General features: G+C 32.4%; 3 protein-coding genes across 3 annotated transcripts; all 3 read left to right on the forward strand.

Annotated features, from left to right (window-relative positions):
- Positions 1-673: 673 nt before the first annotated feature.
- Positions 674-2,682, forward strand: LOC112769707 (S-locus-specific glycoprotein S13-like). The gene is made up of 3 exons (XM_025814188.2): positions 674-2,043; positions 2,148-2,291; positions 2,521-2,682. Exons 1-3 carry the CDS (start codon positions 765-767, stop codon positions 2,607-2,609), a joined length of 1,512 nt encoding a protein of 503 aa, XP_025669973.2. The 5' UTR covers positions 674-764; the 3' UTR covers positions 2,610-2,682.
- Positions 2,683-4,727: 2,045 nt separating this feature from the next.
- Positions 4,728-5,659, forward strand: LOC114925771 (G-type lectin S-receptor-like serine/threonine-protein kinase B120). Its single transcript, XM_029294889.2, has 3 exons — positions 4,728-4,802; positions 5,084-5,294; positions 5,367-5,659. Exons 1-3 carry the CDS (start codon positions 4,728-4,730, stop codon positions 5,657-5,659), a joined length of 579 nt encoding a protein of 192 aa, XP_029150722.2.
- A 3,066-nt stretch (positions 5,660-8,725) lies between these two features.
- LOC112769708 (G-type lectin S-receptor-like serine/threonine-protein kinase At4g27290) lies at positions 8,726-12,677 on the forward strand. Its single transcript, XM_072224815.1, has 8 exons — positions 8,726-9,649; positions 9,759-10,011; positions 10,116-10,256; positions 10,537-10,700; positions 10,796-11,006; positions 11,518-11,755; positions 11,852-12,002; positions 12,151-12,677. The coding sequence occupies exons 1-8, from the start codon at positions 8,726-8,728 to the stop codon at positions 12,451-12,453; spliced, it is 2,385 nt and encodes a 794-aa protein (XP_072080916.1). The 3' UTR covers positions 12,454-12,677.
- The last annotated feature ends 324 nt before the right edge of the window (positions 12,678-13,001 follow it).

Here is a 13,001-nt window from a genome sequence, read left to right on the forward strand (position 1 = left end):
CTAGTCAAATTCAGATTGGATTTAGAATCTGGATTTGTCCTAAATAGGATTTGGTAGATCTTAGGAAAAGAATTGGTGTTTGTAATCTGTTAAAGATAGTGAAATTCCATCACTATTGTAATGGAAACTGGATGTAGGCTACATTGCACCTAGTAGTTGAACCAAGATATATCTGGATGTTATTTTTTCTTCTCTACTACTTTTCTGTTTCTGTTACTCAGGAGACAAAAATGAAAATGTCTCTCAGCTGACCACGAGACAAAAATAAAAATATCTACTAAATTTCTTTAAGAAAGCAAAAATAATATTCAGCAGAAAATGTAGCTAAGATTTAACTCCCCTTCTCTTAGCCACTGATAATTATCAATATACTATCATTAATTTATCACTCCACGCATTGCGCGGATCTCATTCTAATTTTGATAAAGATATAAATGAACTCGGTAAAAGAACGCGCTAAGATTACTAATATAATGTTGACATGGACGATGTCTCACTGGAACAATAATTCCTGTCATAAATCACAATTGCTAAGCTAAATAAAGACCACAGAAATCTACGTAGAGGTTCCTTGGCTTTTGCTTTATAATTCACATATTCACATATGGGATTTCTAGCTATAAAGAAAATTTTCCAACTGTCACTATAGACTGCCCTGTACTTGCATTTCAACTTCTGGTTCTTTATCTATAAATCCTCAAACTTTAACAGCTTTATTACCAACTAAAGCTACAAAAATTAAAACAAAATACATCAAAATAATAATGGAACGGTTCACCTTGCTTCTGTTATGCTTCTCATTGCTGCATCATACAGCTATTTCTACAATCATAGACACTATTAGTACTACACAGTACCTCACTGATGGTGACACCATGCTTTCAGCTGATGCAAACTTTGCACTTGGATTCTTCGGTATACCAGAAAGTTCCATGAACCGTTACCTTGGAATATGGTACTATAAAGTGCCAACTAGGACAGTGGCATGGGTTGCCAACAGAAACACTCCACTTAATGACTCATTTGGAATCTTGAAGATCACTGACAAAGGAATTCTTGCTCTTCATAGTCATAACAATGCCATCATTTGGCATTCCAACTCGTCAAGATTCGTTCAGCGACCGGTTGCAGTGCTTTTGGATTCAGGGAACCTCATTGTGAAGGAATATGGGAGCAACAACAATGACTTAAAAAGCTTTCTTTGGCAGAGTTTCGATTACCCTTTTGACACAATGCTGCCAGGGATGAAGTTCGGAAGCGACTTAAGTACAGGCTTGAATAGGTACTTAACATCTCAAATTAGCCCCGATGATCAATCTAAAGGTAACTATACTTTTCAGCTTGATATTGTTGGATATCCAGAATTATGTATAAGAAACGGTGAATCCAAGTCCTTTTCTAGTGGATCCTGGAATGGTCTTCGATTTGGTGGAATTCCCCGGTTAAAACAGAATACTATATACCACTACTACTTTGTTTACAGTAAGGAAGAGATATATTATACATTTGAGCTTCTTAATAGCTCAATGTATTCAAGATTTGTGCTATCTGCGAATGGAATCATGACACGTTATGTTTGGAGTTTGAGGAATCAAAGTTGGACACCCTACCTAACATTGCCAAATGATATCTGTGATAGTTATGGTAAATGTGGACCATATGGTAAATGTAATATAGACAACTCCCCTCCATGTGATTGCTTGAGCGGAACTGTACCTAAAGTCCCTGAAGAATGGAATCAGGCAGATTGGTATAATGGTTGTATTAGAAGTAATCCGCTAAGTTGCCATGGAGATGGATTCAAAAAGTTTACTGGTCTGAAGCTGCCTGATACACAGAAAGCATCATGGTTAAATACTAGCATGAGTCTTGACGAGTACGCGAAGTTCTGCCTGAAAAATTGCTCCTGCATGGCTTATGCTGCATTGGATATCAGCAAAGGGGCAAGTGGGTGTTTAATGTGGCATGATGAGCTGATAGATATTAGAGTGCTGAGTGATCCACAACAAGATCTTTATGTTAGAATGTCCAAGAAAGATTCAGGTAGATGATTGATTATATCCCAACTTGGATGTTCCTTCCTTCTATTTTCTTTTGTGTATTGTTTTCTAAATTGCATATTTCCTGTTTAATGGTATTTTTCCTAGATGAAGATGAAAAATCAAAGGGTGGATCTGATATCCCGAAGATGCAGATTATTGTTTGCAGCTCAGTCTTATTTATAGGAATGATGATGATCCTATGCATTTCCTTGATCCTGTATAGAAGAAAGAAAAACCAGAAAAACTATAGTAAGTCATTTCTTTATGTTCTTGTGATTCTTCTATTGAGTAAAAGCTTTTAGAATTTCAAGTATGTGTTGTTTGGTCCTTCATCAATTAAGTCGGATTCAAACGATAGAATGTATTTTTTGAACCTGCTTGATTTTGGTCTCTCTTAAACTGTTCAAACATTGTATTAACCTATAGATTTTGTGATTTTCTTGTTTCATTTGGTCATTGCACAATGCTTCTTTTGCAGGGAACATGAGAGGCAACCCAGAAGAGCATCAGGAGGAAGAACTAGATCTACCATATTTTGATATGGCTACTGTTGAGGAGTGTTGCTAGACGCCAACCTTGATTAGTAAATTTAGTATGACTAATTTACTACCCGCTTAGTATTGAACCTATGGGGTCACACACTAACGAGTGTTCTAATCTTTGTTGTAGAATTATTTAATTATTATTTTGATTTAATCAAATAAATAATTATATTAATTCAAATGGAATATTATTATATTCTTTGCTAGTACCAAGAATATAATAATAGTATGATAATTGAGAATATTAAATGAGATTTGAGAATAATTAGTTATTCTATTTCTAAATTTGAATTATAAATTTGGATGAGATCCAAATCGATTATGTTTTAAATTGTTATGATATGATTCATAAAATTTGAAGGATTCAGATTTGGAATTTAAAGATATGATTTAAATTTATTTGAATTGAGAATCAAATTTAAAATCAGTAACAAATCTCATACTATATATATGTATGCCAATAGTAGAGGAACATGGTGAAAAAAAAAGGAGAGAATAACAAGAGTTTTATTCCTTTACCTCTACACACATAAACATATGTGAGCCTGATTCTTGGAGAAGAATTTTATGGCGTGCAAAGAGTTGCAAGAGGTTTCTCAATTTAGATCAGATGTCCATTGGTCAAGGAGTTGACAGCAAAGGTTGGTCTCGGTGTGGATACGCATAGTACCTTCGTACCATCGAAGGAGAAAGTGATTTTTACTAAAGCGTATAAAGGTATTTAGATCTGATCTATATATTATTATATTATTGGAATAAAGTTTAAGCACAAAATAGATCTTTAAGGATTATTTTTTTTCTTCCGCTGCGTGTTATGAACACATAGTAATCCTTCAGTATATATAAAAATAAAATATTTTTATTCCTTTAAAGTAGCGTTTCAAAGTCATGATTAAAAAAAATCAAATAAAATTTGATTAAAATCATAACAATAAAAAATAATTAACATTGAAAGATTAGAACACTCGTTAGTGTGTGACCCCATAGGTTCAATACTAAGCGGGTAGTAAATTAGTCATACTAAATTTACTAATCAAGGTTGGCGTCTAGCAACACTCCTCAACGACCCGATAGTATGAAGTAATATATTTTTACTAAGAACCTTAGAAGAACAAAGTATAATTCCTTCCATCTTTCCAGCTCATGGTTAACCTTTAGAGTATGGTTTAATTGTCAAACTCTAACTTGTTACCATTATTATAATGAACTGTTAATGACCTAAGAAACTTATTTCTTCATTCATTCAATCCCCTTGGCCAATGTTTTATTCATCTCAGTCATTATAATCATAGAGCTCAAACTCTTTACCGAGAGTTGACGGATTCCTTATTGACTAATCATTAATTCTACAAGTATTTAAATCATACTCAATATCCATTCAACTAGCACCCTAGGGTATTAGGTGTCCGGAATCAAAGTATAATAAATACATTGTTAATTACTATGATAGTCGCAGGTCAAAGGAAACTCTATTACTATGTTCATCTTGAGAATATCCTATTGACAAATATGCAGTAATTATAACCATTAGGATTTCTCAGAGTGAGTCAATTCAATGGTCATATCTCTATATGCACCATCTATATATATAATTTAATAAATAAGATCTATTAATCTTCATCCAATGAAGACCATTATATATATATTGATCTTTCCAGATTATTAATGTCCTTTTTAATAATCCTATGACCAAGAACAATTTAGATTAAATTATAAAAGATTTATCTCTCAATATTATGATCACTATCACAATGATAAATCTCAAAATTTAATCAAGGACCTTATTATATTAAAATTTTAATATAATAACAACAACAAATTATTTGACACATGATTGATTGGATTGTGGTCATACTTCTTATTCTCAACAGCTACACTTATTTCTGCAACCAACAACTTCTCCGCCAATAATATATTGGGAAAAGGCGGTTTTGAAGCTGTTTACAAGGTTAATACTTAGTCATAGATGCTCAAATCGGGATATTAGCAGCATGGTAGGGAATTTTGATTTGTTGAGATAGGTGCTATGGCCAAATAAGTACATTATTTGAAAGAGTCACTCTTTTGTGTCTGTACTGAATCTATATTCATGATTCTGCATTTGGTATTGAATTAAGATTAGCATAAAAACAATTAAGACAATATGTTTAAGAAGGGGGGTTATTCACAAGACCACAGGTTCAAGCTGTGGAAGCAGCCACTGATATGTAATTATCAGGTAAGTTTGTCTATATTACGCCCTTTGGGTGCGACCCTTCTCAGGACCCTGTGTTAACGCGGGATGCTTGTGCACCGCACCGTCCCTTCAATATAAGAAAGACAATTGCATCTAGAACCAAAGGTGCTACCATTTATCTGGTTTAACTTTCCTTAATCTTCATCTGATAACTGCTGGCTGTAATCAAATTTACCATTATATACACTATAAGCATGTTGCTTCTAGAAGTGGATATTCACAAAAAAATAAATATTATGTTCCATGTTACATTATTTTAACAGGGTGTGTTGGAAGATGGAAGAGAAATAGCAGTTAAGAGGCTTTCAGAAGATTCTAGACAAGGTCTTCAAGAGTTCAAAAGTGAAGTTATGCATGTAGTCAAACTTCAGCACAGGAATTTGGTGAGGCTTCTAGGATGTTGCATTCAAGCAGAGGAGAGGATTCTAGTCTATGAGTTTATGCCAAATAAAAGCTTGGACTACTTCATATTTGGTTTGCTTCTGCTTGATACTTTTGTTTTATTTACTAATTGATTATGTTCTAGCTTGGGACTATGCATAATAGATACTTATGGTTTATCTCACAAGAAAATCACTCTAACTCTTTTCTTTGAAAAAGATGAAGAGAGAGGCAAGATATTAGACTGGCCTAAGCGGTTCATTATTATCATTGGGATTGCACGAGGCCTTCTCTACCTCCATCAAGATTCAAGGCATAGAATAGTCCATAGAGATCTTAAGGCTGGCAATGTTTTGTTAGATGAGGAAATAAATGCGAAAATCTCTGACTTTGGACTAGCCAGAACCCTTGTAGGAAATGAAAATGAAGCAAACACGGCAACTGTTGTCGGAACCTAGTAAGTAGTTGATTACATGACATATTAACATGTGTACAGCAAGTTAGCAAGATAATATTTTCTTTTTACCATTATTTGACTTTGTATGTTTTTATTATATGTAGTGGCTATCTATCTCCAGAGTACCTTATCGATGGAATATTCTCAACAAAATCTGATGTCTATAGCTTTGGAGTGCTGGTGTTAGAGATAGTTACTGGAAAGAGAAATAGAGGCTTCAACAATAAAAATCATGGTTTTAATCTTCTCGGACATGTAATTAAGCTTGACTTATCTTGTATATATTTAATTTTTTGTTACTAGCCAAATAATATATATACCTTCACCTAATTCAGGTTTGGACTCTCTTCATAGATGGTAAGTGTTTAGAAATAGTTGATGGATCAATCAGAGATGACGACGCATCGAATTTATGTGGAGTCATAAGAGCGATTCATGTTGGTCTACTATGCGTCCAAAGAAGTCCAGAGGATAGGCCAAGCATGTCACATGCGCTTATGATGTTGAGTAGTGAATGGCCACTGCCTCAACCGAAAATGCCGGGCTTCTTTACTGAGAGAGATCCTGTTGGTGACACTTCTTCATCAGGCAACACTAAAGTAGTGTCAATTAATGAAGTCACAATTAGTGAGCTGCATCCAAGGTAGATGCTGTTTCATAAATCAGAACATGATTAGCTAACTCAGTACATGCTAGATGACATTGATTAATGATTATACTAATTTGATGTATCTTTGGTTAGAATAAATTTAATTTAAATTTGAAAATAAGTAAAGTCATCATATCATTGGTTTATATATAAACTAGAGTGAGATCCGCGTAATGCGCGAAGAGGTAGATTATTTATATTATATAGTATATTTTAATTTTAATAAATATTATATTAAAAATATTTTAGAGAACATATTATAAATAGATTTTGAATTTATTTATTTTTAAAAAAGACATAGGTTATTTATATAAGAGTTATACAAAATTGTATTTTCATTTTTTTTTATTTTTCGATTTGCATTAATGACTACACTTTGTCTTTTTTTTGCGGTTTTTTTGTTTGTAAATAATTAAAAAAATAAATGAATGAGAATGAAAAACATATAAAAATGTTATATTAAATTTAAGAAATTTTTGACAATTAGTATGAGAGATTAAGAAATGAAGAGTAGTAAGAGTCTTAATATGTATAAGTTGTAGAATTTGAATATTTGTAACTGAAATTTTTTATAATTATTATTATTATGACACTTTTAATGTATGTTTATTGCATTTAATTAGTACTTGATGTTTCAATTGAATAATAATAGATAAGAGTTTTTTCTTTTAATTTTTTTAAAATATTTTACTAAAAAGTGATGGGTTGATTTTCATCTTTTGCCAAGTTATTAAAATTATTGATGTGGCATCATTAGTAAAGAAAAGATGACTTAAACTTATTGTGGAGAGAGTTAGTATCACCTTTTATATATTATAAATAGATAAATAGATAAATGAATGAGAATGAAAAACATATAAAAATGTTATATTAAATTTAAGAAATTTTTGACAATTAGTACGAGAGATTAAGAAATGAAGAGTAGTAAGAGTCTTAATATGTATAAGTTGTGGAATTTGAATATTTGTAATTGAAATTTTTTATAATTATTATTATTATGACACTTTTAATGTATGTTTATTGCATTTAATTAGTATTTGATATTTCAATTGAATAATAATAAATAAGAGTTTTTTGTTTTAAATTTTTAAAAATATTTTATTAAATCGTGATTGGTTGATTTTCATCTTTTGTCAAGTCATTAGAATTGCTGAAATGACATTATTAGTAAAGAAAAGATGACTTAAACTCATTATGGAGAGAGTTGGTATCAGCTTTTATATATTATAAATAGATTAACGGTAATGCCAATTAATCTACCAGTTTATTAATTAAGATTTGGATTTTCTAATGTTTGAATTTCACCTTAGAGAATAAATTGTGATCTCTCACCATTTATTTTATAAGTGGAACCAAGAATAAATATGAGAGAGAAACCATTCAAAGATAGAAGATCACACTTTACCCTCTAAAGTATATATTTAAAATTTAGAAGATCCAAATTCTATTAATTAAATATGTGATACGTGAATTGGGACCCTCATTGTGAAGGATATGAGAGCAACAATGAATTAAAAAATAAAAGTAGAAAATGAAAAATTCTTCTTAGAGTAAAAGTTTATCCTTCAATGCTTCTTCAGATTTGTTATATTTTAATTAAATAACAAGTATTGTTCTCTTTTTTAATTAAATAAATCTTGACTCTCTATTTGTTATATTTTATATCAGTAATTCAGATTTAGAATTTAGAATTAGAGCTTAAGATTAAGAGTTCAGAATTTTAGGATTTAAAATTTTTGTTTTAGAATTCAAAAAATGCTGCATTCCTTATTTTTTTCGAATTCCATTAGCATTCGCCTAGAGTAAAATACCCATAAATATAATTATCATCCAATTGAATTTCTCCGGTCATTTTCTTAACTTCCGTCGTACTCGAATATGGTTAATAAATTAAATCAGCTTGAATAATTGAAATGGTTTAGTTTTCATTGGTCAAACCTGGGGAGTATTGTTGAGCCTCCCTTAAGGCCTTAACCAAGTGTTTGATGGTTTGATTGTCACCTTGAGCATAGAAAAACTGAAATTCTATCTCATCTAATCAAAGTGCCTAAAATCAGCGAGGAATCAATCATTATGTGGATACAAAAAAGTCATTGGTCAACGGTCATAATCACAAGCCATGCCTACTTTTCAATTTCGGTTAAGATATACTGTTATTGGTTGCTTCAACTCCTCATGGAACTTTCTTGGGTCCATAAATCATATAAGGCAACACTATAATTTCTTGGCTTTTGCTTGATCTTTCACATTTTCCATACTTATTTGTATTTTTGAAATAGAAGATTCGAACACCCGCTATAGACTAAGAATGTCAACTATTGCGTGCTTGCATCTATTCTAGTTCTTTATCTACTAATTCCTCTAAAAAAGAGCACTATTACCAAGTAAGCTATAATAATAATAAAGCAAAACAACACAATGGAAACGTTCACCTTGCTTCTGTTGTGCTTCTTATTCCTGCATGATATAGCCGTTTCCACTGCCATAGAAAGCATTACTATTACACAGTCCCTCACTGATGGTGACACCATGGTTTCAGCCGGTGGAACCTTTGTAGCTGGATTCTGCAGTATCCCAGAAAGTTCCAAGAACCGTTACGTTGGAATATGGTACAGTAAAGTGCCATCTAGGACAATAGTATGGATTGCCAATAGAAACACTCCACTTAATGACTCATCCGGGGTCTTGAAGATCACTGGCAATGGAACTCTTGCTCTTTATAGTCATAACAATACCATCATTTGGCATTCCGACTTATCAAGATTCGCACAGCGGCCGGTTGCGGTGCTTTTGGATTCAGGGAATCTCATTGTGAAGGAAGATGGGAGCAATGATGATGATTTGAAGAGTTTTATTTGGCAGAGTTTTGATTACCCTTATAACACGCTACTGCCGGGGATGAAACTGGGAAGTGACTTAACTACAGGCCTTACAAGGTACCTAATATCGCCGATTAGTTCTGATGACCCTTCTGAAGGTAGCTATACTCATCAGCTTAATAGTGTTGGATATCCTCAATTATGTACAAAAGATGGCCAATCCATGACATATAGTAGTGGATCTTGGAACGGTGTTCGGTTCGGCGGAATTCCCCAGTTAAAACATAATACTATATACACCTATTACTTTGTTTACAACAAGGAAGAGATATATTACTCGTATGAGCTTGAGAATAGCGCTGTATATTCAAGGTTTGTGCTAACCGCAGACGGATCAATGATTCGTTATGTGTGGAGTGTTACGAATAAGAGTTGGAGTGTCTATCTAACATTACCAACTGATATCTGTGATGATTATGGTAAATGTGGAGCATATGGTATCTGTAATGTAGCCAATTCCCCTGTATGTGGTTGCTTATTGACAGGATTTGAACCTAAAGTCCCTGAAGAATGAATGGAATCAGACGGATTGGTCTGATGGTTGTGTTCGAATCAATAAATTGAATTGCCAGGATGATGGATTTGTACAGTTGTCTGGTTTGAAGTTACCAAACACACAAAGAGCATCAGGGTTAAATAATAGCATGAGTCTTGAGGAGTGTGCTAATTTATGCATGAAGAATTGTTCCTGCACGGCTTATGCTTCCTTGGATATCAGGAATGGAGGAAGAGGGTGTTTATTCTGGTACGATGAGCTGATAGATATTAGAGTTCTGAGTGATCCACAGCAAGATCTTTTTGTCAGAATGTCAAGGAAAGATATAGGTATAGAAGTTCATCTTACAATTTAACAAGTTCCTTCTTTCTGTTTTTCTTTTTGCATTGTTTTCTTAGATGTACATTTTAATTGTTAATTATATTTTTCCTAGATGAAATTAAGAAGTCATCACATAAATCCAAGATCAGGAAGCTGCAGATTATTGCTTCCATCACAGTCATATCTGTAGGAATTTTGATCCTATGCCTATCCTTCACCCTATACAGAAGAAAGAAGCAGCAGATAAACTATGGTAAGTCACTTCTGCAGCCTCATTGATTTTTTCTAATAAGTAAAGCTGTTGAGTTTCATGGTTTCTCAATTAATCGATTAGTTAATAGAAAATTAACCTATATATGAATTTGAGGTAAATTTGCAATAACATTAAGACATTAGGGGAAAATGGAGACTCTAGAAACAGGATAATCTAGCAACATATTTTAAGAGGCATGAGAAAATCTAGTTAGCAGATTTCTTCATTTTCCTGCAGCCATGCTATATTTGTTCTTTTCTTAATGCTTACTGCTTTGCAGGAAACATGAGAGACAGTCCAGAAAGATATGCACATGTAATACAAGAGCATCAGGAGGAAGAACTAGAACTACCATTGTTTGATATGGCTACACTTATTGCTGCAACCAATAACTTCTCCACCAGTAACATACTAGGAAAAGGTGGTTTTGGAACTGTTTATCAGGTAGTATATTATATATCAGACAAAATGACTAGTGCTTTATACTTAGTAGTATGAACTTAAAAGTGGATGTTCACATCAAATACTGCAATATTTAGGGTATGCTGAGAGATGGAAGAGAAATAGCAGTTAAGAGGCTCTCGGTAAATTCTAGACAAGGTCTTCAAGAGTTCAAAAGTGAAGTGTTGAATGTAGTCAAACTTCAGCATAGGAATTTGGTGAAGCTTCTAGGGTGTTGCATTCAAGCAGAAGAAAGAATGCTGGTCTATGAATATATGCCAAATAAAAGCTTGGACTACTTCATATTTGGTTTGTTTCTAAGTTGATCCTTTCCTAGTTTTGATTTATTTACTATTAATTATTTTCTAGTTTGGGTAATAGATCTTCTATATTTCTCTACCATAACATTTAGTTAAAATAACTGAATGAGAGCAGAACAAGATAAGACACTGAAAATAAGACATAAAAGGCAGAAACACCAAATTAGTATTTGTGTATTTTATTTGGTTATAAATAAAATATAAGATAGGACAGATTATGAAAAAAATAAATTTCTGTTACTAGTGTCTTTATATTCTTCTTGTCAAAAATGACATCAGATTCATAATTTAGTATCTCAGGACACAATGTCTATATTTGTGTCCAACATAATTTTGTATGTATCCTTATTTCCATGTCTCATGCTTGTAAAATTTTTCGGGCAATACAGTTTCTTCTAAAACATTGGTGGTCGTTCCCCTATAAGAAAATACTTAAAATTTGAGCTACAAAGACTACTTTAATCTGAAACTCAGCATTTCTTTCTTTTTATATATAAAAGATAAAGAGAGAAGCATGCAACTAGTTTGGTCTCAGCGTTTCCTTTTTATCATTGGGATTGCACGGGGCGTTCTCTATCTCCATCAAGATTCAAGACATAGAATAGTTCATAGAGATCTCAAGGCTAGCAATATTCTGCTAGATGATGAAATGAATGCCAAAATCTCTGATTTTGGACTAGCCAGAAGCTTTATTGGAAATGAAAATGAAGCAAACACAACAACAATTGTTGGAACTTAGTAAGTACTTGATTACTTAACATGTTAATATATATAATTAACATAAACCTTGTGCTGAAGCTGTTTACTTGTATCATTGTATGTTGATGTTTGTAGTGGTTATGTATCACCAGAGTACCTAATTGATGGAATTTTCTCAACGAAGTCTGATGTTTATAGCTTTGGTGTGCTTGTATTAGAGATAGTAAGTGGAAAAAGAAATAGAGGGTTCAGCAACAGAAATCATCGCTTTAATCTTCTGGGGCATGTAAGCTAAACTTTTGTTTGTTGTTGATACTTATTATTTTACAAATCAAATAATATATGTACCTTCACCTAAGTCATGTCCTAACTCTACCTGGTGTGACAAACTTTGTGGTTGTTATTGTATTAACTAAACAACTGGATACATACAGGTATGGAAACTCTTTATAGAAGATAATTGCTCTGAAATAGTTGATCCGTCCATCAGAAATTCGTCCGATTTATCCAGAGTCATAAGAGCAATTCATGTGGGTCTACTTTGCGTTCAACAGAATCCAGAAGACAGGCCAAGCATGTTGCATGTTCTTATGATGCTGAGTAGCGAATGCACATTGCTTCAACCAAAAATGCCAGGGTTCTTCACTGAGAGAGATCTTGTTGGTGACACTTCATCAAGCAAGAGTGAACTAGTGTCATTTAATGAAATCTCAGTTAGTGTGGTGCATCCACGGTAGATGTTGTTTCTTAAATAATTGATTAGCTAAATTCAGCACATGACAGTAGCATACAGTCCTTTTACAAGAGTAGAGAAAATTTATACTGTCATGTTTAGGGATTTTGTTAATTGATTACATGTTCTTTATATGCTATTTTATGGTTATGGTGCATGGGAATATGTTCTTTCTTGTTTACGTCCTCTGATCAAAATATGCAGTGGAATGGAGTTGTGCTTGCAACATTCTTCTTTCTTATTTATTTTATGAATAATTATATATCTAATATATATTATTATGCAAGAATCTTTTTTGAACTTAAAGTGTCATGGTGTATAGAAATTTTTTTTTCTTTTAATTAGATTAAAACTCGCACATACTAAATTAATTATACAAATATATTTTTATTATATAAAAGTTGATACCAAAATTATTTGGAATTTTATTTAAATTAAATAACTATAAAATTTATGAAAATACATAAAGTACAGTGTAATTACATAAATATACAATTGGTCACATTTTGATTATTGAGAGATTTCGAAAATTGAATATATCTCGAGTACTAA

This window comes from Arachis hypogaea, chromosome 18 (assembly GCF_003086295.3).
Source record: "Arachis hypogaea cultivar Tifrunner chromosome 18, arahy.Tifrunner.gnm2.J5K5, whole genome shotgun sequence".
NCBI classification, from domain to species: domain Eukaryota; kingdom Viridiplantae; phylum Streptophyta; class Magnoliopsida; order Fabales; family Fabaceae; genus Arachis; species Arachis hypogaea.